A 27,689-nucleotide genomic window follows, 5' to 3' on the forward strand; every position below is an offset into this window, starting at 1 on the left:
ACCTAATCACTCTCAGAAAGGGGTTCATATTATAATTCATGAGTGTATACCTAGTGTTTGAAATCTTAACACGAAAGCAGATATATTGATGTTACTCGTGAGAAAGCCCACCTCTCACTCTCCCACAGTCCTCAACAACTGCATTCTATTAGCAGGGCTGGCATTCCTCCTATATTGACTATAGGCAAGCCATTTTCTAAATTACCTATTGTGAATATAATGGTTTGACCCCAAATAACCTTTAGGGAGATCTTATAACGAAAAGTTGACATCAGACCATAAAAACAACTTCAGAATCGAATTCCTTGACCCATAAAACCTCTAAAGCTGACTTTTCAAATTATTGTAACACTTTAAAGGTTTTTTTTTTTGTTATGGACTGGCCTTTAAACGTAGGTGGCAGCCATATTGGATTTTGCAAATATGCCGCCCCGGAGGGCGCCCTTCACAAGAAATACGCCTTTTTTTCAGCCGTCGACAACTGCAATTCTATTACTAAGGCTGGCATTCCTGGAATATTGACCAAGGGCATGCTATTTTTTCAATAAACTGTTATGAATACAATGGCTTGACCCCTAAATGACCTTAAGGTGACCTTATAAGGATAAATTTACTTCAGATCATAAAAACAACTTCAGATTCGAATTCCTTGACCCAGAAAACCTCTTAACCTGACTTTTTAAATGATTGTAACCCTTTTATGTTTTCAATTTAATGCAAGTGACCTTTAAACCTATATGGCGGCCATATTGGATTTTGCCAATATGGCCGCCCCAGAGGGCGCCCTTCTTGGCGCCCATCAAAAATCGAAATAGTATGGTTTGGGCTACATGTGTGCCAAATTTTGGTACTTTTGGAAAAATTTGAACCAAAAATCCCTTGCGCCCCCCACTATATACTGTATTGGGATTACAAAGAACATAATTTATCAAGTAAGAAATCATTTCAAATGTAGACCACTGTACCCCAGAAATAAACTCTTTTCAGAAGGCTAGTTTTACTAAAACGTATTGAACAATGTAACCCTATCTACACAACTACACAATCAATGATCTTGACATTAATAAAACACGGTAAATGTAGCGTTGGGTGCCATCAGCGCTAAACCCTCTTTCATGCCAAACTCTAAACATTTCGTTTCGTTCGTATGTTCTATGCATGTCCTTATCAACTGCTAAGAATGATTAAGATCACCCTGCTTTTTAAGATTTGAAAACATACGTGAAAGATTTATCATCATCATATTGTACTTTTATGCTAGGAAAAATCGACAAGTATCAAGCAAACAAAAAAGTAAATATAATATTTTGGATAGAGAGTTTAGTTTTGTTTGTTTGTGTGTGTGATATTTTCCGCAGTTCATGGTGAACAAATTGCTTCATTCATTTATAACACATGATCTCTCTGCTGCGTAGAATATTTTCCTCGTACCATGGCATTACGGAGGTCGCTGCTATGAAATGGCAAAAAGTGGTTAGACTCTCTTTGTATGTATACATGGCGCTTATATACTTTTTCGGTTTTCATCGTGTAGCCTCAGTGGTAAGTACAGTCCCCGACGTTCTAGGATGGAAAGGAGAAGACATCAGTTTGCCGTGTGACATTCCGGAGGAGCCTCTCGCTGTGTACTGGATCAAGGAGACCATTTCGGGCCAGGAGACCAAGGCTGGATTCTTCGATGGGAGCTTCGAGAGCACGGAGGAACGCTTCAAAATGAACATGAACTTCAGCCTCGTCATTACAAACTTGGAGGTAGCAGATGAGGGTCTCTACATTTGCCAAGTGGCTCTGATCGATTTGGAGACTTTGGAGAATTCCACCTTTGTTACAGTTAACTGTGAGTGTTTTTTTTTTTTTCATATTGCCAGTAACGTAGACTAAAATTTGAGGTAGTGAATAATGAAAAATAAGAATCCTATAAAAAAAAAATGATACGGTTATTTGCCATCATCATCACCATCACAGTTCTTTTTTTTTCTCTTTTTCATTATATATTTGACTTCATCAGTGAAATAAATGGGTGATGGCAAAACACACCTTGCTGTAGTTCATAATTGTATCCCAGCCCGTTAAACAACAGAGTCCAGTTACATTGTGTTTCATGAAGTACGTAAAAGGAAAAAAATAAGACAGTTGTCTATCGTTCTATACTGCCATTAAGTATAGGTTTTCCCGCCCAATCTCATCACATTTGTATTCGATTTAACGATGCGGTCATTCAAGTTCGAGTGAACTTGAATGATCACCGAGATCGGCATTTTACGAACAATTCTTGCTAAGAACACACTTATCTACACTGGCCCAACTTATTGGAATTTTCTGAATAATGACATAAAAATGGCACCCCCTATATTTCCATTTAAGAGGAGATAAAAGTCTTTCTTTTTGCAATGCTATGTTCCTACAGAATTGAATCAGCCTGTTGGCTCATTTTAATTTCTTTTCGAAGAATTTTGATTACCAATGATATACTGTCACATATTTTCGCGTTCCTGTTGTCCTGAGACACTTACAGAGTAGATTCGATTCTACTTGTATTACTTCCGCATCTATTTCTCTCTATTTTTCCATATTTCCGTATCCTTTCCACGCATCCCATTATTTTTTTCGATATAGTTCTGTCTTTGCCTTTCTGTCCGTTGTATTGTCTTCCTATTATGACAGTCTTGTCTCGTTCTGTCTTGTATTCAAGTCCCCCTCTGTAAGTTTTGTCGTCCCAGTCTCGTTTAATGTTCATTCGCCTGTGTATGTGTGTCTGTCTGTTACTCTGTCTTTTTATTGGGCTTCCAGACTTTTTTTTTTAATCTGACTTTATTCCAAATTTTTCCCCTTTTTGCATCAGTTCATTTTCTATTGACATGCTGTACCTGAGGGGTCTACATTCTACAAGCGTTGCCTTTTTAGTGGGTCCCTCCATTTTTCGATATTTTGGGAAATGTTATATCGTCTATATCACTTCAGTCAATTTTCATTACAACATTATTTGTTACCCCAAGGTTCCACAATTATGTTTTCTCAATTTACTCTGTTTTGATTATATGCAACCTTATTCTCTGTTACCAAAGAAAGTGAAATATTTATGTTCTTTTCGAAAAATGAAATAAGGTTTGAATTGAATTGAATTGAAAAGGTTAAATAGGTCATTAAAATTAGTTTAATCAACATGTGATTTCATGAGTTTCTCACACAAGAGTGGAAAAATGGCATCGAAATTAAAATAAAAATATGCAAGCGCAACGCATTCAAATTCGCATCAACACCGCCGTGGAGAGCGTTTAAGGAATTGAAATTTACGATAAGGCAAACAATTACAAAATATGCAAAATATGGGCAATCTTCTTCTTTGTTGTCTATATTCTTTGTAGTTACTCAGCTGTTTGAATTATGCAAACTTGATGAACCATGAAAAGTTATTTTTTATTCATACTAGCTGATAACTCGTATAACCAACTTTCAAACGCATACATTTACACTTTATTTATACGCGATTTTAGCCGCTGCTATTACATAAAAGAAATTGCATATTAACATCTTACATACGGACAGAATAAGTGGATGCAGCACGACCTTGATAACCAGCAAAATTGGCGATATAACCTTTGGTGAAATATGTCTGATTGCTTCAACTGAAGATAATTATGAACATGGGGAATTAAGGAATGGAATTAACCTGGATCAATATGGATTCAGACGTATATAGGATCCCTAAGATATTCTGGGATATGGCTATTTCCTAACTGTTACTTCCATGCTGTAAGGGATGAATTGGAAGTGACAGAAAAGTCGACGGGAAAGAAATATATACAATACAATTATATCGATTAAACTAGACTTTGAAATTAAACTGAAATAATTATCATCCAAAAGTATGGCAGTGAAAAAAAGGCCCGTAGAAATTGTGTGTGTTGATTGAATTCCAATTTTTAAAGTGTGAAGTTGTGTTCCTATAAATGAAATTGAAACTGGTATTTGACACGAATTTGAACGTTTGTCCAGCTGTCGCAAAATTGAACGAATTTTTCTCTAAATTGAATAATTAAAGTCTAAAACGAATGATATGAAATGTAATTAAATACTCAAAGAATTGAAATGAACTGTGAAAGTAGGGCAGTGACCAAAATTGCTTGAATGTAAACGCCTTTTGTATTAATTCAAATGCAAATTTAATAAAATTAGGCGATTAGGCGGGGAAATTCATAATATGTTTCATTTTTTCCATAGATACAACTCCACCTGAAAGCAATATCCCAACGAAAGCGAAGTTGGCATTTAGTTAAGAAAGTTTCTTTTCTACCAAATGTTATTTTCTTATTATGCAGCGATAGCGTCAAGGCCCGTGATCGAGGAATGCGTCCATGAGAGCCTGACAGATCAGGGTCTGTGTTCATACCAAACTCCCCCCAATAGCCTTTCGTTCAACCTCACGTGTGTCGTGAGTGGATTCAAACCTAACATTTCCATGCAGCTGTGGATCGACGGGACTGGAAAGAGACTGAATTCCGTGGTTTCGCAACAAACAACGCTACCTGACGACACATACGAGAGGTTCGAGACAATCATCGTTTCAGCCAAATATGGGACAGAGCAAACCTTCATGTGCGTGGCTACAGGTGACTCGCTGAATGGAACGTGGACTACGGGAATCTCTGTTCTGTCTATATCAGGTTACGTGAAACGTTGCCAGTTTTGTGTTTCTCAAAGATATCAACATTAATAATCACCTTTTGGTACTACTAAATATAATTTTGATACAAGAATAAGAATGGAGAATAAGAATACAACCTTAAACTATACGTCTTACAATACAATATGTTGAATGAAGGAGCAGTGCTGGTATCATTGAGAAAAGTACTCGTTCCGGGACGCAATTTAATTCATTTTTCTTCGGCAAATACAAATACACGAGGGAAAACGAGAGTGAAAGAAAGGGAGAGAGAGAGAGAGGGAGGGAGGGTGGAGGGCCAGGTAGGGGAAAGTACGCCATCACAACTTCTCACAGTGTTATCAATGAACAAAAAACTGATTGAAATAACTATTGTGTATTATTGTATCCTTGTAGTAAAGTAGTAAATAATGTGTTACAAAACTCTCTTTTTAAAAATTCAGGAAAAGGTGACAAGTTTGATCTCATCATTGGACTAGCCTCTGGTCTTCCTGTTGCCGTTATCATCCTATTTCTTCTTGTAGGACTATGTCTGCAAAAGTACCAGCCGAACTACCTACGAAAGAGTATGACATTTTGATTTGCTCGGTAATTTATGGTTATCAAATTAAGAGCTTGCTTCCAAAGACGCTAGATCCATTATTTTTCTAATGAATTTAGCTCCTTGTGGTTGCAAGCTCTTCAAATAGAAGTTAGTAACACTCAATATACATTCAATGAAGACGCGTCAGCACATCTTGTAAACTACGCAAAGACTGTAAAACTGTAACCCCCCTTTCAAATTCATTGTGTGTTTAGAGTATTAATAATGCTTGTCATCACATTCTGCATAATTAGTTACTGATTTATACTCATAATAGAAGTTGCAAGAAAACAAGAAAGAGTAAGAAATAATGTAGTCGTATAAAGCACGTTAGTGAAATCTGGGATACTCAAGAAATTACTGTCAGACACGTGCCTGTTGGAGACAAGACGCTACCATTTTTTTTTCTTATTGACTTTTAAACGTCCATCATCGTCATTCGTCAATTACACATATGAGTTAAAAAAAATAATGAATGTAATGTGTAATGGTATGCAGGCGTATGTGTGTGATGCTCGGTTTTACTATTTTCATCTCGTGTTGTTAATGTTAATATTTTTAATGTTATCTTTTACAGCATGTGGCTGGACTCCTTGCTGGAGACTATACAGAAAACAGTCATATGACCGGGAAGGATTGATAATGGGTAAGCACACACACACACACACACACACACACATAAAAAAAATATAAAACAACAACAACAACAACAAAATCTAAATCCATTGCATTACGGTTTCTTCTGAAAAAAAATGACAAAAGCAATAACTCCATTGCTCATAGATAGGAACAGCGAGTTTTAAATTCATAACATCTTCTTTTTGGTACGTTTCTGCCCCCCCCCCCCCTTCATCATGGAATTGTATCCAGTTATACTTCAATATAACCATCTTGAAGAGGAAAGGCAAACATAACATTTATGGTTTTATGCCTTCGCCAGGAAGTGTCGCCGGAGGCATTATGTTTTCGGGTTGTCCTTCCATCCGTCCATCCATCAATTCTTTCATCCGTCCGTCCTTCCGTTTGTCCATCCGTCCGTAATCAATTTTGTGGACAGCGTAACTAAAAAAAAAAAAAAAAAAATGAGGTATCGTGAGTAGAAGTTGTCCCTGTTAACTTTTGGATGCACATTGTCATGCTCAAGGTCAAAAGCTCAAAATTTACGAGGCCTACGTGTACTACTACTATATGCTGTCATGCCTCGGTCGCTCTCCACCCGTGCGCCTTGTCTACCCTTGCCATTATGATTGCTTTAGAATTCCCTCACGGAACCCCGTGTGGGAACTTTCTAAAGGCCGTGTCACATCTTTCCCGTCAAGCAACGCGAGATTGTTACTAGTAGTACGGAAGCTTATAAGTGCCAACCAGATGACGAGATAAGAAGACGAGAAGACAAGCTAAATGCCGAGAAGCCGAGTTATTGGAACTCGGCAAGTCGACTTGTTTGGGTCAAGAAGACACGAAGCCGAGTTATTGAAACTCGGCACGTTGATTTGTTTTGGATGAGAAGACAAGATGATGAGTTGTCGAAACTCAGCAAGTCGATTTGTTGGGGACAATAAGACAATATGACGGGTTGTTGGATCTTGGACAGTCGACTTGCTTTCGACATGAAGACAAGACGACGAGTTCTTAGAACTTGGCTAGTCTACTTGTTTGGGACAAGAAGACAAGATGAGTCGCCGAAACTTGGCAAGTCGACTTATTTTGGACAAGAACACAAGATGACGAGTTGTTGAAACTCGGCTAGTCTACTTGTTTGGGACAAGAAGACAAAATGACGAGTTGTTGAAACTCGGGCAGTCCACTTGTTTTGGACAAGGAGACAAGATAATGAGTTATTTGAACTCGGCAAGTAGACTTTTATATTAAAGACAAAATGACAAGATGACGAATTGTCGGAACTTGGCAAGTCGGTTTGTTAAGGACAAGAAGACAAGAAAATGAGTTGTAGGAACGCAGCAAGGCGACTTGTTTTGGATAAGAAGTAAAAAAAGGACCTTTTTTATTTATTTTATTTATTTCAACATATTTTGACAGGATAACAAGATCAGAAGGTGAGTGCTGTTTTACATCAAGGTCCTTTACAATCCAACTATATAAATATAAAATCATGTTACATAAATATAAGCATAAAAACCACGACAAACAAGCAGTCATAGTTGTAAGGAGCAAAACGTTTCGTTAAAATCAGTAGTAACCAGATCAATGGACGATATGACAAACAATATGATAGAAAAGGATATATTGAAACAGAAAAAAAATGATGCAAGACTATTATACACAATCATACCATTAGGTGTACAAAAGGAGTTTAAAAAAAGTACAACGTCGTTGTACTTTCGCGGTGAATTAAAAAAATTACTCCGTTCTGGTGGTTCTTTAACGCTTAATTGTGTGTGATTCTAAGCTTTTCTGATAACCATTGCCTTCTTTTGTGCAAGGAAGGAATGATGGGATTATTATGGGATGGAGCAAACTGATATGTTTTGTTGGTTATTGATGTTTTGGCCTTTTCCGCGCAAAGTCGTGTCAAAATTGTCCTGTTTTAGTTTTTAATATTCTGTTATTCTAAGCATTGTTTTGTAAATATTGCTATAATTCTCATTTTGAATGGAATTACTGGGGGCCGGGAAAAATATTTTTCACCAATATTTTCATTGCCAACTGCCCAATCCCTCCCCCCACCCTTCACGAGGAAAAATCAGGCGATTTATCATGAAGACATATATTTTACTATTTCTGAAACCTGCGGGGGATGATTGTACATACCCCCCCCCCCCCCCCCCCCCGATATATACGGCCCTGCTTGGTGGGGAGGGGTGCTCTGGGAGATGGGAGCAATCGTGTTTGCGAAATATGATATCGCTGTAGAAGTAAAGGAACGACCATAATACACATAAGTAACAGGCTTATGAACTGAGCTGCCTTCTCCCCTCCACCTCCGTAAATCGATCTATAAGCTTGACTCTGTTATCTTTTCTTTTCTAGTTCTTGCAGCTTGTCAAAAAAAGTTAGTGCTGGTGGCCGTAAATAAATATGCCCTCTCCTATAGTCCGCCCTTGTTGATTCAATGCTATGTGTTAATATCACATTTTGTTGAGAAATGCTTCTGATATTACTTTTGCCAATTGTTGTTTGTAGGTTGAATAATTCACAAACCCTTATTTAGTGATTCTATTTTAAATTTCCAGAGTGAATGGCTAAATAGTGCAAGTCTTTGATTTGGTTTTAATCCCAATTAGTTGCATAATCTATTTTCAGTTTTTTCCCCAAAATTTCAAAATCTCAAATGAAGAGGCTTGGAGAGAAAAGCATATAGGTACGTATTATCTGACTGTCGCAATTTATCCATATTTCAATAATTATAATTTCAAATAGTTTCAGATGCTTTAAAGAGCAAGTTGCTGCCTTCTGTCTGTCAAATACGTATTCCAGCATTATTCTTTTCCATGATAACAATTTGTGGAATATGGCAAATAGCTTAAAAATCAGGAAGGATATCAATTTTCTCAGAGATTACTGTCGTGTGAAAGAGAAACTCAGTATGCAAATCCACGACGCTGTGAGGTTGCAAATGTCGCAAAGAAATCTGTATAATTGACTTGCCGAGTTTCAACAACACGGCTTCTTGTCTCCTTGTCCAAACAACTTGTCATCTTGATTTCTTGTACTATACATAACGACTACGAGAGTTCCAACAGCTCATCATCCTGTCTTCTTATCCCCCAAAAGTCAATTTCTGAGTTTCAACAACTGAGTATATTGTCTCTATATGTACCGAAAAAAAGTCGACTTGCCGATTTTCAACTCGGCCTCTTGTCCCAAACAACTTGTCATCTTGAAATTTTATCCCAAACGAGTCTACTTGCTACATTCTAACACAGCTCGTCATCTTGTCTTCTGACCCAAACAGGTCGACTTGCCAAGTTTCAATAACTCAGCTTCTTGTCCTCTTGATTCCTTGTCCCAACAACTTGTAATCTTGACTTCTTGTCCTTAAACAAGTCTACTCGCCGAGTTCAAACAACTCATCATCCTGTCTTCTTGTCCAAAACAGGTAGACTATCCGAATTTCAACAACTCGTCATCTTGTCTTCTTATAAAAAATAAGTCGACTTGCCAAGTTTCAGCAACTCATCATCTTGTCTTCTCGTCCAAAACAAGTAGACTAGCCAAGTTCTAAAAACTCGTCATCCTGTCTTCATGTCGAAAACAAGTCAACTTTCCGAGTTTAACCAACTTGTCATCTTTTCTTCTTGTCAAAAATAAGTCGACTTGCCAAGTTTCGGCAACTCATCATATTGTCTCCTTGTCCCAAACAAATAGACTAGCTAAATTCTAAAAATTCGTCATCTTGTTTTCATATCGAAAACAAGTCGACTTTCCGAGATCTAACAACCCGTCATATTGTCTTATTGTCCCAAACAAATCGACTTACTGAGTTTCGACAACTCATCATCTTGTCTTCTCGTCCAAAACAAATCAACGTGCCGAGTTTCAATAACTCGGCTTCGTGTCTTCTTGACCCAAACAAGTCGACTTGCCGAGTTCCAATAACTCGGCTTCTCGGTACAGGGGAAACTCGGTATAACGAACACTGCTATAACGAGATATCGGTTATAACGAGGAAATTTTCTCGGTCCCAAATTTCCTTCCACACAAGTCTATGTAAAATGCTACTCTTATAGCGAGATCGGCTATAACGAAATAACTGCTATAACGAGATAAATTTTGTGACTTCCAAACAAAGAAAAACATAGTAAATCAAACCTGCTATAGCGAGGTAAAGCAAAATGCCTTCGGTAAAGCTTTACTGTGCTATCATCTTCCGAGATTGTAAAGCTTGATGCGCCAAAAACTGTCTTGTACACACATAATCATTAAGCACTCCAGCTAGCACTGCATGTTGTACGTGTGAAGTGTGTGTGTGCACGCACACTGATACATGCAGAAAATGTAGTGGGACGGCCATATGTATACATGACATCATCATGACGTTTAGCAGGTGTGAGGCAATCTGATGCTGTGATTGGCCTTCTACTTAGGGAATTCCCCGTCTTCACACACACGCAGTCATAATGTACATACAGAATGTACATACACACACAGCATTGTGCAGACCATTATTCAAGCTTTCCACGCACCTACACCCATACGATAACCACATACCAATCCACAGTCTGGCACAGACGATCTTGTATTGATACAATCGCAAGCTATATAAATTTACAAATTCAAACATCTACAGTTAATAAGAAACACATTCTTGATATTGGATTTCCTTGGCAAAAAACATCTTCTTACCCATAAAGGTGAGTAATTCCCTCACACACAATATCAAGTTATCAGTATTGATTGAAATATGATGGGTAGTCCCACATGTGCAAATTAGTGTCTTTATTTTATGCCTTCTTTTATGCCTACTGATATAACGAGATATCGGCTATAACGAGGAAAATGACTCGGTCCCGACCATCTCGTTATATCGAGTTTCCACTGTATTTAGCTTGTCTTCTCGTCTTCTTATCTCGTCATCTGGTTGGCACTTATAAGCTTCCGTATAGTAGGGATTTCCAGCACGCAGGATAATTTTTCTTCGGGCGGACAAGAATGTTTGCGAGTTTCGCACTTGTCTCTTACTTGCTAGACGCGTGCTACTTACTTTATTCCGTGCGATCTGCGTGAGAGCTTTGTTAAACCGATCTGTTTTCTCTTACGAGCGACTTACAGGACTTAACTGCCAAGTACCTGCGTTGATGCGAGGTTCTGCCTGTAAAGGGCTTTTTACACTTGTAAATTTTTGCTTAGTGCCGTACCAACGGTGGGGCTAAGGGGGGGGGGGGGTGGGGGCAGTTTCTATTCACATCAGCCCGAACATTATCAAATAGCGCGCTAGTTCGCATTAATTATCCTGCTATTTCGGAAATTTCTAGAGTTGGACTCGAGAAATTTTCTCAATCAATAAGCGCACCACTGAAATTTGTGTTGACATTATCAAATAGCGCGCTATTTCGTGATCGGGTTAATTTCCGAAGTCAGAAAAGAGCGCGCTATTTCAAAACATCGGGCTGATGTGAAAACGCCTAATAGGCGGTTCACTTCAGCCCGGTAAAAATCCAAGGTCGAGATATTTTCGAGATCACAAATTAGCGCGCTATTTCAATTCCTATTCACATCAGCCCGAACATTATCAAATAGCACGCTATTTCGCATTAATTATCCAGCTATTTCGGAAATTTCAAGAGTTGGACTCGAGAAATTTTCTCGCTCAATTAGCGCGCTAATTTGTAACATTATCAAATAGCGCGCTGTTTCGTAATCGCGCTAATTTCCCAAGTCAGAAAACAGCCCCATAAAAATCCAAGCTCGAGATATTTTCGAGATCACAAATTAGAGCGCTATTTCAATTCCTGTTTACATCAGCCCGAACATTATCAAATAGCGCGCTTATTTGCATTAATCATCCTGCTATTTTGAAATTTCCCGAGTTGGACTCGAGAAATTTTCTCGATCATTAGCGCGCTAATTTGTATTGACATAATCATATGGCGCGCTATTTCATGATCGGGTTAATTTCCCAAGTCAGAAAATAGCGCGCTATTTCGAAACATCGGGTTCATGTGAAAACGCCTAATGCCTCCCTCTCTCTTTTTTAAAAACATTTTTGGGGCCTTTTTTTTTTGGGGGGGGGGGGGTTCTTCTTTGTTTGTTTGTTTTTTCCAACGCTCTGGTCCTCACACTGAATATTCAACAGTGCAACCTGAAAGGGAGTAATGACAAAGGTAATTAGAATAATTTTGAAGGAAATAACAACACGAATATCACTTCTTTTAAGGACCTTCCCTGAAAAAAAAAGAAAAAAGAAATGATTCTACATGTATTTTCAATCTTTATACAATACTACCTCTTGATCATCTTTTTTTTTTAATGTTATGAGTATCTACTCATTATTGGTGTCAATTGGAACTATCTATTATCTACTTTCGTCGTTATGCACATTTCACTGACTAAATCTTTTCATGTCCGTTTTGTTTACTTTCCAGATTCATTTCATAGTTGTCCGTCGCTTACAGCGAAACAAGTTCACCAATGCAAGGAAGAGTTGAAGACCTATTACAGAAAGACACGAGGGAAGGTTACAGTGGATCCACTCAACTTTATGGAACGTGTTAACTTAGACGAAATTTACACAAATTTGAGTCTAATAAATTGCAGTGACATGCATAAAACACCAATAATGTACGAGGATCTCTTGGCCGATTACAAAAGTGGAAATCTTTCAAAACGCGTTTTGATCCAGGGTGAGGGAGGTGTCGGTAAAACAACCCTTTGTGCAAAAATAGCCTGGGACTGGAGCCAGGGAAAGATTCTCCAGGATCTGGACATGGTGATCGTAATTCCTCTCCGAGACGTCACTGTCGACAAAACTATTGGTGTCATTGTGGAGAGATATCTGTCTGACTCGAACGAAGTAACACCAGCTCAGATAGACAACTACATTTCAACAAATTTAAGTAAAGTGTTTCTCATGTTTGATGGCTTCGATGAGTTCAACGAGAAAATAGATAGAAATAGTAGCAGCGAGGTCATTCGCATTCTAGGATTAGAGCAATATGAGTCATGCAAGGTTATTGTGACTTCAAGGCCATGGAGAACTGATGAATTTATGTTGCACAAGAGTCTCGCCGAATCTTATACTTCTATTGTCGTCGAAGGATATAGCAAGGAGAATTTAACCACTTACATCAAAAAGTACTTTCGAATATGGAAGGAGGACGTTCTTGCAGAAACCTTACTCAGTTTCATGGAAGAAAATCATGTCATCCGGTCGTACATGGCTCCCTTTCCCATCTACTGCGCAATGCTTTGCCTCATGTGGAAAGATGTAAGCGAAGAGAGAAGACAAGAAATTCAGAGAATGCAAACTTTTTCGGAGATTTTTGGAGAAATGATTCTTTTTCTGAAAGAGCATTACGTCTCTAAGAATTGTGAAAATATACAGAGTAAGGACGCTGTTAGGGATATAAAAGAAGCTTCTAGAGCAATTCAAGTCATAGGTGGGACTGCACTGGAGGGATTATTAGAAAGAAGGCTTTCATTTCCTGAGAAACAATTCAAGAAATCTCGGGATGCCATGGAAACATGTTGCAAAATCGGAGTTTTGACAATAGAAACAAATGTTATCAATAGGAGACGTCGGCGCGATGTCGACATCCCATCCTTTGTTGTGTCAACGGTTTCGTTTCCTCATAAATTGTTCCAAGAATATATAGCAGGAGTACACATTGAGCATTTATTTGTCAATGATCGCGCCAAGTACGAGAAGTTTAAAAATATTCTTCTTCGTCAATATGAAGAATTTCGTTACGTTCTCTACTTCGCCTCAACCTTCCGAAAAGATTTGGGCCTTGATATTATCAAAGGCTTAACGAAGAAAGATGACCGGCATTGTTGCGTTGACGTTGCGTTTGAAAGTCATACGGTGGAGGCTGCTAGGGCAGTGGGAGGAAAATGGGGAGAATACGACCTATCACGATATACGTCAGAACATACAAAGCCAGGAGTTGTGTTCATGATGCATTGTAACCAAGTGGTGAGTGACACATTTTTATTGATCTCAACCGATTTCTTTTCCTAATAGTTGTATAATAAAGTGACCTGTGAGTTGTTTCGGAAACTGTACGTTGTATCCTGTCTTACATTGTTATTGATGCCTTTGCATATTTTGTCAAGTTTCTTCTCGTATGCCTATAGTTCGATTGTATTGACTCAATATTGTTTTAGGAAAGAAGTGCGACTACGCTCTACGGTCGATTGAAATCAGACCCATCTGCGAAAAGTTGCATTTTGCTTAAACGCGATTGGTAGTTAATCATTAAAACTTAATCTCGATTGTACAAAATATGATATGTATCGTAACGAAATGCCACACGGATGCACATCACGAGACCGACACCCACGAGTCTAACAGCCAAAGAGTCATACAGCTCACAAGTCATACAGCCTATCAGTTCGACACTAAGCCAACAAGGCCCACGAGACCGACACATTACACGCCGTGTTGTATCTGTCGAACTCGTGGGCTGTTTTCACTTAGTGTCGGTCGCTCATGGGCTTTATTTGTGTAGTGTCGAACTCATGGGCTGTATGACTCGTGAGCTGCAGCTGTATGACTCATGGACCTGTTTTCAATGTCGAACTCGTGGGCTGTATGACTCGTGGGTGTCGGTCTACTGGGATGACCCCATGTCACACAGCGTGTTCTATACTGTATAGTACGTACGATTAGTGGGCTTAACAGAAATATAAATCTGATAAAATTCATTGCCTCTCGGCTGTATTTTTTTTCTCTCTATTTGCACATTCCTACATTACTCTACTATTACTTTCAATCAGTCGATGTTTGTTCCCATTAGAACTCGTTGCGTATTGCAAATGTGAACTTTGGAAGAACTGTGTCGTATGACTTGGCGAAGGGTATGTGTTCAAGCAGTGTACTGCACAAAGTGACAGTACTCAACTCGCAATTACACGCCGATTTCTACAGGATACTCGGCAAAGAGGCGTCGAACTGTCAGGTAAGACACAAGGACAATATTTCATCAAGGGTTTCATGAGATGAATACCGAGGATGAAAAGCTTCTTCACATTACAAAGATGCTTCGAATATAATTCTTTGAATTGTTGTGTGTGTTATATTCTAACCCAACATTTATTCAAAACAAAACAGGGGATAAAGAAACAAGAAAATGTGAATGTTGTTTTGAGAGATGGAAAATCAGGTAAGCAATTATGCTGCTGCTGCTGACACACCCTACCCCTGAGACTGTAATATGGCCATCAAGCTTAAAACCTAGGGGGAAATAGAATGAAGATGCAAGAGTGTAATTTCACTTCCCTATAAAATTTAAAAGAAAAACCTGTCAGCCTTAGTATATTATACAACATGCATGCACACACGATACAACTCACACATATTAAGACGATCACCATATATCCCAGGTAAGTCAACTGTGCACTTTTGCTCATTTGTTGAAAAGGAAAATTACTCTTTCTTAACTTGACACCGAAGCCCTTTCTTTTGAATGGTAATCTCCATGCTCACCAACTTCACATCTTTCTAAGAGGAATTATTGTTTACGCCAATGATTCACCCCCAACATTAAGGCATTCCATGAAGGCCTTTGGATGAAAGCATCTTCAAGGAAATGTGATATAATTATTGTTTTCTCTTCCTGCATTTCTTTTTCCTTTGTTCTTGTTTTTATTGTTGTTCGATTTAATGACTTGTTTGAATACCGAAAAGTTCAAAATGCTCACAAGCCACAACCTCGATAGCACACATAACGGCAACTTTCCTGACCTTAAGTATCATTTTGAGGGGCTCCGTAACCCATTCAATTACTACACAATATTTTGATAAAGAAATTGCGTGGTGGTCAGATAATCATTATGTTGGTAAATGCATAGTCAAAACTAGAAAGGGGTTGATTAAAGAAATAACTATTGTGGCACATTATTGAATGATACAAGTCAGAGAAAATGAATGATATAACATCAGCATAGACCCTTAAACATTTATTTGGCTTGAGCAATTAATTCATTAGCCATTTACGCTTGCTACAGCCCATCTAATTCATTTGTTTCTACGCTGATGTTTTGACTTGTTCATATGTTTACCTTTTTGCCTGATCCTTCTGATTTTTATTTTGTTTCTTGATTTGTTGTTTTGTTTTGTTTTCATAGATTCAAGAACTGCATTGGTCTGTTGACAGCTTGGACGACGGTTTTGAACACGAGTCCTTGATGGCAGAAGACTTGGCCCGATGGGTGTGCAATATGTCGAGGCTTTCGCACTTGTGTCTATCATTCCGTAACTTGCCCGATAGTTTCTTCTTAACAGCCATTTCCTCTGCATCGTCATGTCAGGTATGTGACATTTCTCTTTGTATTATCAATATGTGGTAATTTTATCATTAACCATGTGAGTATTGATTTGCAAACGTATGTGAATGTGTTTTAATTATGATTCCATTATTTCTCATTTTTCAATCTCGTTGAAACGAGTCTACAGAGAGCCTTTATTTACTCTGCAGTAAGTTAACATTTCCCCCCTGACACGTGTCGTTCTTTCTTGAAGATCTGTCTAGGACTGTTGCTATTATTCAAAACAATTCTATGTTTAGTCAATGCAGAAACGCGTGATGCGCAAAGGATTACGAATTTTTACAATTTTTCGTACCCTGTTGCAGTGGAAGTCATTTTTTTTGTGGCCAAATTAAATTGCTTTTGCTAAGACTGTTGAGGCTTGTTTTTAACATAATGCTTACATCAAACCAGCTTGTTCGATTATTTTTTAATATCCCTTGTTTTTAGAGTATAGATTATTGCCATTACCCTATTCCATTAGACACTGAAAGTGGGATGATTTAAAATCGTTGTACGATCATTTTCTCATTTCTAATTTCATGTAGGTTAACAACCGTTTGACTATAGGGAACTAGAAATGTCGCTATAGCGACCGATGCCTCCGCCATAATGCATGATTCTCAAAATAGGTGTATAGTACATGTCTTCACAATGTGTGATGACAGTTTCACATAACTGGCAAAACATTGATATGACCGGTTTGTCAGAAATGCCTTGAATGTTCACTTTCTTCAAACTGGGTTTGCTATAATTGTCTAAGAGTGCAGGTACACATATTCGGGGAATTGAGGATTTTACTTGACTTCTGACCAACCCTGTTATAAGTTTATACATTGAGTAATTTTCAAGGTATGAAGAAAGATTTTTTTTAGTTTAAACCTGACCTTTGACCCTTACCTTTGCCCTTCTGGCTGGAAATTTCCCAGAGAATCTCCATTAGATAATACATGTATATATTAAGTTTTAAAACTAATAATGCAAGCATTGCATATACTAGTATATGAGGGAAACAGTAAAATTTTGAGGAGTTGACCTTGACCTTTGACCCTTGACTATTGGCCCATGACCTCTAGCTTCCCTAGATAATCTCTGCCAGTCAGTACATGCATATGTACCAAGTTCTATGAAGATACATTGAACCATTTAAGAGAAAAGTGAAATTGCAACATTTTCACCTAACCTTTGACCTTTTGACCTTTGACCTTTTGACATGAAACTCTTTCTGGAGAATTTTTACGCAGTAGCACATGTCTGCACTAAGTTTCAATAAAATACCTTCGGGCATTGCATATGGGGGAAAAGCAACATTTTTAGCATTTGACCTTGGCCTTTTGACCTTTGACCTCTTGGCAATGTCACTAAAATCTCCTCACCTAACTGCCCCATCATACATCATCCTTGGACCAAGTTTGGTGAAAGCTGCTTCATCCAGTTTTGAGTTATCACGTAAACAGATAAATCTTAGGATTTGACCTTGATCTTTGACCTTTGACCTCTGTCCGATTTCACTAAAAAACTAATCATGTAATTATCCTATCAAACATCATCCTCGGACAAAATTGGTGAAATTTGCTCGATGCAGTCTTGAGTTATCGCTTAAACGGATACAATTTCATGATTTGACCTTGACCTGTGACCTTTGACCTTTGCCCGATTTCACCCAAAATCTAATCAAGTGATTGCCCTGTCATACTTTATACTTGGACCAAGTCTGGTAAAATTACAGTAAATATTTCTCAAGTTATCGCGTAAACGAATACATACGTACGTTCGTACGTACGGACGGACGGACAACCCGAAACATAATGCCGTCGCACCACTTCGTGGCGGAGGCATAAAAAAGACATCATTAGCATCAGTAGCTATGTTTTTCTACTTTGAGACAACAAGTTAAATGATTGGGAATACAAAAAAAAAAATTTGGCGTAGTCAGTAGTACAATGTGTTTTGCAAATTCTAAGTAACGAACGCAGGCAAGTGAGTGTTCAAATATTGTTAGAATCCGAAGGGAAATCATTTGAAAAAAAAAATAAATTGACAGTATTATTTTGTGAGTTGTTGCGGTTCGTAGGGAGATAATTTATGTCGGCAATGTTCGTGGACCGCGACAGAGCTAGGAAATACTCATCCTGTATCTTGGGGACAAGATATCTTTTGTCCCTGTATGAGCGCTACAATTATTCTTTTCAACAGGATTTCTGTTTCTTAGTCTGCCCATACTCGCAATAATATGTGGCAGCATTTATCAACATCCAATCAAAAACTTGCGAATGGAAAATGAATCTAGGTTTTATCTCGATGTAAGAAATTGTGCAGTTTCATGTCTTGGCATTCCCGTTTCCGGCAGTTTTCTTGCAGCTTCCTGGCTTCATCATTTCCATTGGTCTAGTGCCAGCTCACGTCATCCCCCCCCCCCCCCCCCCCCAAGTTGATACATTTTTTTTTTTTTTTTTTTTTTTTTTTTTTTTTTTTTTTTTTTTACTGTTCGATTAATAATTTTGTTTCTTGACAGATTCAGCACTTGGAGTTGATTATTCCGAACTGGGAAACTGATCGCCAACATCAGTCTTCGGTGGGAGAATATTTGGTACAATGGGTGCGTACTTTGCCACGTCTTTCGAGCTTAAGTGTAAAAGGCCCCAGCTCGTCTGATGAAGTCCTCTCAACAGTTGTCGATATGGCAAAATCCTGCCAGGTATGTCACCATTGAACAAATACAATACACATTTTTACTATGAAAGTATTCACGGCCCCTTATTCTTCTGTCTTCTAATAATTAAATTGCTTACATACCGTCGAAGCAAAGAGCTGTTTTGTTATTGTTTTTTTTGTTCTTGTATTTTTTTTGCTTTGAAAAACGAAATACCAAATGTCCCATATTCTCTTTCATACCTTCCTCTGCCTACGAGTATCCAATTATTTGTGGCCGCTTTCCTTCTTACTCAGCCTTTCAAAATGAAGAAATAGATATAAAGCAAGGAAGGTATAGACCATACAATCATGCGCTTGTACTGGAAGAATTCTTGAAGAAATGTGGAAAGGCTCTATCACCATCGACTACGCAAAATGTTTAAACAATTGTGGAGGCACAACTCTTTCTCACCGGAGGGTAAAAAATTATTTGTTATTAAATGGATGGCACACAAGCATTTCTGTTACAATACATTACATAAATCAATTGTGACATACTGTTGCTCGGTTTTTTTAAACGTTTTTATAATACATATATCCTTAGTCATAACTCAATACACACATAACCATTGCTCTACTCATACGTATAAAATGTTATATGTGAAGATCGCTTTTTTGAACTACGGAAGTTGTAATGTTTCTTGGTGCTAAACAGGACTAATAAAATACGTAATGAGGAAAGTGAATTTATTGGAATCTTAGAGCACTAAAGACGTTCACTGTGTATTCGTTTTGCTTTTCTTTGTCAGATTCATTATCTTTTCATAAAGAATAGATCAAATCTTTACATCTTTAAATCTTTTCTTTCCATAATATAAATGTATTATATATATATATATATATATATATATATATATACATATATATATACCTGTATATATATATGTATATATATATATATATATATATTATATATATATATATATATGTTATGATAAATAGGCAGTGTAAAGATGTGTGTGTGTGTGTGTGTGTGTGTTTGTAAAAATACATTATGTTCAGTGATTTCCCTCTTGTACTTGTACTTGTGACAGCTTGACGACATTACCTTCAATGGAAAGCCACTAAACCAGTTGGTCCTTGACAATGAATGAGGTAAAACGAAGGTACACCTTCTTTTCTTCTCCCTTCACTATATTCAATGCATTCCAGACGTGCATGGGTCAGTATACTGAGCAATTCAGTTCCATACTGTCTGGGAGTTTAGCTATCTGATGATCGATGAAAATAGATTTTGGTAACTACGGTGTACATAGGCACTATGTAATTATTTCCGTGTGTGTGTGTGTGTGTGTGTGTGTGTGTGTGCGTGCATTGTCATGCCTGTTCTTCTGTGTATCTGTTTGCCATACACCAATACTCTAATGATAATGAGTTACAGGTTATTAGAAGTCTCTGTGCATAGAATTTGCTTAATTATGGTGTTTGCGTCACAAGGGTACAGATGGCCACTTTTACATCTTGTCACATAAGTTGCGACAAAACACATGTTGAGCATGAGGATGTGCGTATCGGGGCATCTTGGATATCTTTTGTAACCCATGCAGTATAAGTACTAAAGAACTACTTTATCCCCTGTTTTACATTTCTTGTAACTCTGTGCAATGTCTTTCCATTTTCTATGGCAGGAACGCAATAAGAGAAGTGACCATGAGTGTGAGAGACGATAAGAAACAGGCAACTCTGTTCTTACCAGACAGATTTACCAGCATCGACTGAAGTAAAAACGAACGAGGCTTGAAATATATTCGAGAAAGTGACATCTCATTACAAGGATTTTAAGGACAAGCGGACTAGCACGAAGAAAGGAACAAGCGGGAAAGCGAAGTCACGGCATCAGATGCACATTTCTATATACTGAAAGTCATTAAAACCTGTTATAAACGTCTTATGAGATAGTATTAAAAGAACCATGCAAGAGCGTAATAAGGCATATGTAAGGCGGTGGAATACAACGGAAAGGGGTAGGGAGGAGGGGGTAGGAATCTGGAGAATGAATATGCGACTAGGCTTAGAAATATTGATGATCATATTGACCAAAGAGACTAGGCAAAAAAAAAAAAAAAAATGAAAAGGGTTAGGATGAAAAAGGCGAACATAGGCCAACGTTAAATAGCATTTAAAGGAGGAATCGACGTAATTGACGACGTCGCAGGGTGTCACTATTGGTTAATTAATGATCTGAGACCCCTGCCAATTTGATCGAGGTGCCTGAATGCGATTAAAAGTTGGCAAAAGACATACAAAAATACTAACGCTGATCAATTATTGTACTACACCGTATGGAACCATGTTCATATAATATATATGTATAAGTATATTATATATGTGAGGTATGTCGTGGAACAGTCTTGTTGAGGCAGTATGTGTACATCAGCACTTGATCTTTGTTTTGTTTCGTTTTACTTCAGTTGATTATCAAACAACTTTCTATACGAGGCCATTTCCCACAGCTGTAATCCCTTTGAGTATTGTAAACAGTGAAAGAAAAGCGAGCGAAAAAATGCACAGTAAATGATCAAGAGATAAAGTACAATTCGATTTAATTTTAAAAAACACAGTGACAAGCAATACTCTAAATAAAATCGGCATGTTTAACCCCACTGACAATATCTCTAATAGAGCATAATATGATTGCCAAAACAGGCATGTTATTAGAACATCTAACGTGCTTTAGGAAAAATAAATCAAAAGATATTTGGTGAAAAAGAGCAGTTGATGGTACATCAGCAGGTACAAAATTGTAAAAAAAGAGAGAATATTACAATATGTCAATTAAATCTGTGAATTGTTGTTATAGGTACTATATAAGTTAAGGTATTTATAAGGCCATTTTAATTGGGCCTTCAGTGTCTGCGTCCTTCTTCGGATAGGGCAGATATTCCACGCGGCCCTGACGCGGTTGTTTGAATATTAAAGTAAGCAGTGTATCATTGAGTAGTATAGTGGCTGCAGGAGAAACAAGAAGGGATTTGGACTCAGAACGTACGTTTCTTGAAGGTATATGTCTCACGAAATATTATGTAATTGTTTTGCCTTGTAAGCAGTGAAAGGCAGCGAAGAACTTTAAACTTCAGTCTTGCTTGGACTTCAGGGAGCCACTATAGGTTTGATGAGATGGGAGAGACAGTGTTCACGTGGAAGAGTTGGAATGACAAACCAAGCAACTGGATTTTGAATGCACTGTAACTTGATATAATAATCACGTAATCCCCAAAAGAGGCTGCTCCATGTCATTGAGTTGACTTTATGCGTAAAGTAAGAACGAGCAAGATAAGGAGGGAATATTGGCACAACGTACGTATAATGAGACGCAACAATTGTTTACGTATAGAGAAGATACAGGAATGTTTCGACAATATCTTCATCAAGGTCTTCCAACCGATATAATCATGAAAGAAGGCTATCGAGTGTTTGTTTTGTGCAGTGAAACGTTTTTGAATATATGTCTCCTCTACATGGCAGTGGTTCATTCGTAATTGAAGTTTCAACCAGCTCATTACAGCTGTAGAATGTGGTTGACTAGTAGTAAATTACAAGTGTAAAGTGATAACAAAATGTGATTATCATAATATTGTACTCAATTTCGCTCTGTACAAAGTACAATAATGAAAGGGGTAGTACAGTTTGTTTTCCATTTTGCAAGCAGCGCGACCCTTTCCTTGGTTGCAGTAGAACCGTCTATCATACCATTAAGTGGAGAATGACTGCAAATCGACGGCTTTCCCTCTTTATATGCATACAAAACGTTGTGCATTTACAGCATTCGAATTACAATGCAGATGTTTTAAACTTGTGTTGCTACTTCATTCAGTGTTGTTTTACATATATTTGTACGAACTAAGGATGCTTATTACAAAATAATGATGTGCACAGTTGGAATATTTTGATATGAGGCATGTCGCATCGTAATTACATGTACATGGTATTTTCTATCAAATGGTATTTTCTAAAATTCCTGCTGAATGTTATCGCGTGGTAGTGAATTGTGAGTATTGACAAATTAAAACAAAAATAAAGGTTGCAGGATCTCTGTTCTTTTTGAGTTGTACAATTCGAAGTTAAAGCATTTAATTTATTTTTTTTTTGCACTGGTCTATATTAATCAAAAGCAATCAATTATACCTAGTAATTGTCTCGACGTGGCTTTTCAACACCTATACATTAATGTAGCAGCCCAATTTGCCATCATTATAGGCACTTAATAGAAAAATGGTGACAATAGTTGATATGAAAACTAGCAGATCTGTTCCTATTGAAATGTGATATCATTTTTTTTAGGGGGGGGGATGGAGCTCGCAAAATTCTATTAACCGAGTGATTGTGAAATTGCATTAAAACGATACCTGTGTGTATGTGCGTAAACGTATTATAGTGCAAAATTGCGAATTTGTTACTTTACTTTAAAAAGTCGTATAGTTTGTATTTATCGAGATATTGAATAGAGATATCATAAATGCACACTGACAAGAGAATACGACTCTGATCATATTTCTTTAATCTACGTAGCTGTACAGCGAATAGTCAGTAGTTCTCCTTTACAGTTTATTTTTTTTTTTGACTGTCAGTGCAGGCATATTTTATATCGGTGACACACACAACCAAACACACACACACACACACACACCAACACCCACACATGTCTTCTCAATTACTGAGCGTCACTTTAAAGGGACGGTATAGTATTGGTGGAGATGAAGATTGAAAGAAAGATATCAACCCGCTTACGAAATGTTAAAGGGCATAATCATGCTACAAGGATTCGAAGTTTATTCAATAAGAATAGGTTTAGAAATGACCAAAATATCTATTTCAAAATCGAAGTTAAACAAAAGCATCCTAATAAAGGTTGGGTCCCATCTTTTATTCGGATTGCTCTGTTTTGGATATGCCGGCCAATTTTAAGACCAATTTTCATCAAATTCATACAGTGTATAATGGTAAATTTCTCTTGGAATTATGTGCTCTTTCATATTTTATATTAAAGTAGATTTCTCATTATCTCATCAATAAAAAGTTAGAAACCTGTGTTTCACTATATTTCATGTTCAGCAGAGATTTCAAAAAGTCTAAAACTCTCCTCCAAATTCCTCATTCAACATACTCGGGATTGTTTGGCAATCTACGTAGGGAGGGCTCCCTCTGGAGTCAGATGCCAAATATTCTCTCCAGGTATTCATTGAGAAACATTCCATGGGGATCAAGCTGCAGCTTCCGAATGTCGCAGAACTCGCCCCAGTGGGGGTACAGCTCACTCAGCTCCTTAGGAGCCAGAGGATGTTCCTGTTATTATGGTGACAACCATTGTAACATCTTAGTTCTCGCACTGTTACTGGAAAGCTTACCATAAGTACATTTAGGGGGGAGGGGTTATATTCAATAGGGTGAAGTAATCCTTTAACCCGTTGAAGACTAGTCCTGTGTATACCCCAGCAGGTGTCAATAGAAAATGTGTGTAATAGAACAATCAGCTTGTCCTCAATGGTTTAAGTGCATATGCACTTGGCATAACTTGCCACAATATTTCTTGGCCATTGAGTGAAACATTTAAACTTGACCCAGTTATAAGTTTCAATAACAAGGCTTTTAGCCCAGTCAAGTGTAGCAGGGTGCCTCAGTCTAACACAAAGGCCCTACTTTAATATCTCAGGGGATGGGATATAATAGATGTAATCTTACTGTAAATCATTGCCAACTGTGTTAACAGCCAATCACTGTTCAGTTGTTTACAGCTATCTCTTCCACTTTATGTGGGTGCCCGAGCATGCATGCTGATAGGCAAAGCATACAAATTTGTAACGGAAATCCATGATTCAAATCTATTTCAGAAGATTAAAAAGAGGTGAAATAGGCATAAATTGCACATCCTCATGTCTTCCTGCACTCATTATGTGATGTCGTATATGCCATACGCACTGTGTACAACGTATTGTCGGCGACCGGAATTACATGCTGCACATATACCATGGACAACTGTAGATTTCATATGATTTTGTAAATTTCTGCCTTAATTTTTAGTGGTTGGTTTTAATTCAATTTTCATATCTCTGGAATTTTAGTCCTATTTCCACGTATGAAAAATAATATGCAAAGGCACTGAGATGAGATTGGGCATTTAAGAAATTATTTCTCTATGAATTTCGAACAACCAAGGCTTATACAGTGCAAGCGGAACCAGCAGTTGATGGTGGTGCTCACCTTGGCCCAGTGAGGGCGCCCTCAAGCTTTGTGGACAATGTCTTCGTACAGGGCCTAGTATTTTTGGTTTGGACGTCTTCTTCCCGTATGGTCTGCACAGCAGAAACATCAAGGGACAAGTGAAAAAGAAATTGTACGCAATATAGGGGAGAAAAACAATAAAGTGAAATACCTTCACAATGAGTGCATCACATAGCAAAGAATAACACGCAAGCAATACTAGGACACAAAATCATTAAGTCAGACAATTATTTTATAAAGAAGCAAACATGAGATCTTCAAGACACTTCAGTCACATCAAAACGTGATTATCACCCAAAATGTCATTTTGGTAAATCAAAATGAAATAAATGTTATCCATCTACATGTTGGTTAAAATTCTAGCTTAACATGTTTTTCCTCCTACCTCTCTATACCTTGATCAATACCAGTTCAACGTACAAACAAGCAGACTAAAATGAAACAAATAACCTGACGATACCCACATAATAACCAACAATTAAAATAACATACTTAAACCAGTTCATCATACGGAATAATTTCCACAAGGTTGTGTATACTATTTTTTTTCTTTCAGAAGGTATTTTAGGTAATGTCTAAGGCTAGACCAATCGTAGTTATCCAGCAAAGAAAAGTAAAAAAAAAACAACAACAAACAAACAAACAAACAAACAACAATAAAAAAATGCACTGATAATTGTATTCCCTTTACACTGAATCTTTCAACAACAGTCTTTACTTCATCCATAACACTGCCAAGTCTCCAATGATCCCACAGGCTTCCCTTGGAAACTTAGATATGTCTGTATTTATGCCTTAAAAAATGAACCCCCCCCCCCAAAAAAAAAAAAAAAAAACAAACAAACAAACAAACAAACAAACAAACAAACAAACAAACAAACAAAAAACCCCAAAACTTTGCCTATTTCCGACTTCTTTGCCTATTAAGATGTAACACACAAGTCGTCTCCCTTGTAGCTCTTTGGAATCACCAGACCTCATGCAGGAGGAAAAGGCTGTTGGCTTATTCTCTGTGCAACTTATCCAAGGCTTGCAAAGATAGGCAGTTGTCAACTCTTAGACATCACTTTCTATTCTCATTATTAAAGTAAGTGTTGGATCACACAGAGCATAAAGAATTCACACAATTTCCAATATAAAAAATGTGCCTATACTATCACAAAACGGACATAGTACAAAAATAAACATACTAAGAACTTATTTGACAAAAAAAAAAAAGATAGTTTAGTTAATGGAAAACAGAGGCATACCTTTAAGGCAAGCTTGTAGAGATAAAAGCCAATCATGGAAAAGAGTAGAGAGAGAAAAAAAAAAGTGACTCACGTGAAGTGAATGATGTTGATGAAACACGTGTCCCTGCCATTGGCTGGACAAATCATGATGTCATCCCCTCGGGTGAAGCGCACTTCTACAGGGAAGTGGGCGTAGATGTTCTCAGATTCGCAGCTCCTCTTCACTTCTCCCAAAACGGAAGCAGTCTTGTCTCTGGTATGGACATAGAGGGCAGCATTGTGGTAATGAATAAAATCCTGGACCTTTAATACAGTATGTGCAGAAATTACGACTGCTTCCCTTAGATTGGCAACTCGTAATTCTTGTGCATGAAAAATCAACATGGATAGCTCACTGATCTTTATACAGAACAGCTATGTAGTATCTGCACAAAGGCAGAACAAAGAGTACCACAAAAAAAGCCAATTTGAAATTAAAATAATTTATCAATCAAACCTTACTGACAGTATTGCTACACACTGTAATTTATGGATAACACATTGAATGATACGAAGGTCTTTAATGAATCTGGAGCCAAAATAGCCAAGTGTTAGATGTGTATGACTATAATATGTCGAAAAATTTTTTAAAGTTTAACATCGTGAAACTTTTTATCCGAATGTGTTTCGACAAAACGGAAACAAAAACCATTCTTGCGCGGTTTGTGAGTAGTTGTGACGACTGACGGGCGGATGTTGTGTGTACCATGGTACATTACGGCTCGTCAAATACGCGAAGGCCACGTGAGGTCTGGTTAAGGCCAACATGTCACACTTTCCCGGCAACCTATGCGATATTGTTGCGAGGAGGGATTTTCCAGCTCGCAGGAGAATTTTCCGCGGACGGACAAGAATGTTTGCGAGTTTCGCACTTGTTTTTGCCTATCAGGCGTGTGCTACTTACCTTCTACTTGCGTGTATTCCGTGTGACCTGCGTGAGAGCTTTGGAACCGATCTGTTTTCCGTTACGAGCGACTTACGGGTACTGAGAAGTACCTGCGTTGGAGTTGCGGGCGAGGTGCTGCCGGTAAGGGTCTTCTACTGGTGTTTTGCGTGTACCTCTGCAAGCGAACCCCCACAACTCACTGAGAACAAGTTTTGAGCATGCTCAAGGCCTTGTCATACCTTATCTGGGGAAGTTTTGTGGCTTGATTAGCGTGGAAACAATATGCTACCCGGAGCTCTCCGCAGTTGGTCCGCATCTGACAATTATACCTAGCGCGTATCTCGCCTGTAGTAACTGCCCGGAGGTTTGCATGCAAGGCCCATTTAACCGCAGCCAAGTTTTGAGCATGACCAAAACTGTGTTATGTTTTGTTTTTGTTTTGTT

The 27,689-nt window shown here is 37.9% G+C and overlaps 2 protein-coding genes and 1 pseudogene across 3 annotated transcripts; 2 read left to right on the forward strand and 1 right to left on the reverse strand.

Moving 5' to 3' along the window:
• Positions 1 to 1,497: 1,497 nt before the first annotated feature.
• LOC139721762 (uncharacterized) lies at positions 1,498 to 13,745 on the forward strand. The gene is made up of 6 exons (XM_071633087.1): positions 1,498 to 1,837; positions 4,320 to 4,664; positions 5,107 to 5,229; positions 5,824 to 5,892; positions 12,293 to 13,134; positions 13,725 to 13,745. The coding sequence occupies exons 1-6, from the start codon at positions 1,498 to 1,500 to the stop codon at positions 13,743 to 13,745; spliced, it is 1,740 nt and encodes a 579-aa protein (XP_071489188.1).
• On the forward strand, positions 13,736 to 23,181 carry LOC139721785 (uncharacterized). Of its 2 annotated transcripts, none has more exons than XM_071633109.1 (6): positions 13,736 to 13,842; positions 14,666 to 14,827; positions 15,996 to 16,178; positions 18,691 to 18,873; positions 19,904 to 19,975; positions 20,498 to 23,181. In XM_071633109.1, the coding sequence occupies exons 1-5, from the start codon at positions 13,822 to 13,824 to the stop codon at positions 19,961 to 19,963; spliced, it is 609 nt and encodes a 202-aa protein (XP_071489210.1). In that variant the 5' UTR covers positions 13,736 to 13,821; the 3' UTR covers positions 19,964 to 19,975; positions 20,498 to 23,181. The 2 variants fall into 2 exon arrangements, with proteins under 2 accessions (XP_071489210.1, XP_071489209.1); XM_071633108.1 differs by having other exon boundaries at positions 19,904 to 19,964.
• An 836-nt stretch (positions 23,182 to 24,017) lies between these two features.
• On the reverse strand, positions 24,018 to 26,467 carry LOC139721763 (L-gulonolactone oxidase-like; annotated as a pseudogene).
• Between the last annotated feature and the right edge of the window lie 1,222 nt (positions 26,468 to 27,689).

Source organism: Diadema antillarum, unplaced genomic scaffold (assembly GCF_040938485.1).
Source record: "Diadema antillarum isolate AM-2024a unplaced genomic scaffold, OU_Dant_1.0 scf00000150, whole genome shotgun sequence".
Lineage (NCBI taxonomy): Eukaryota > Metazoa > Echinodermata > Echinoidea > Diadematoida > Diadematidae > Diadema > Diadema antillarum.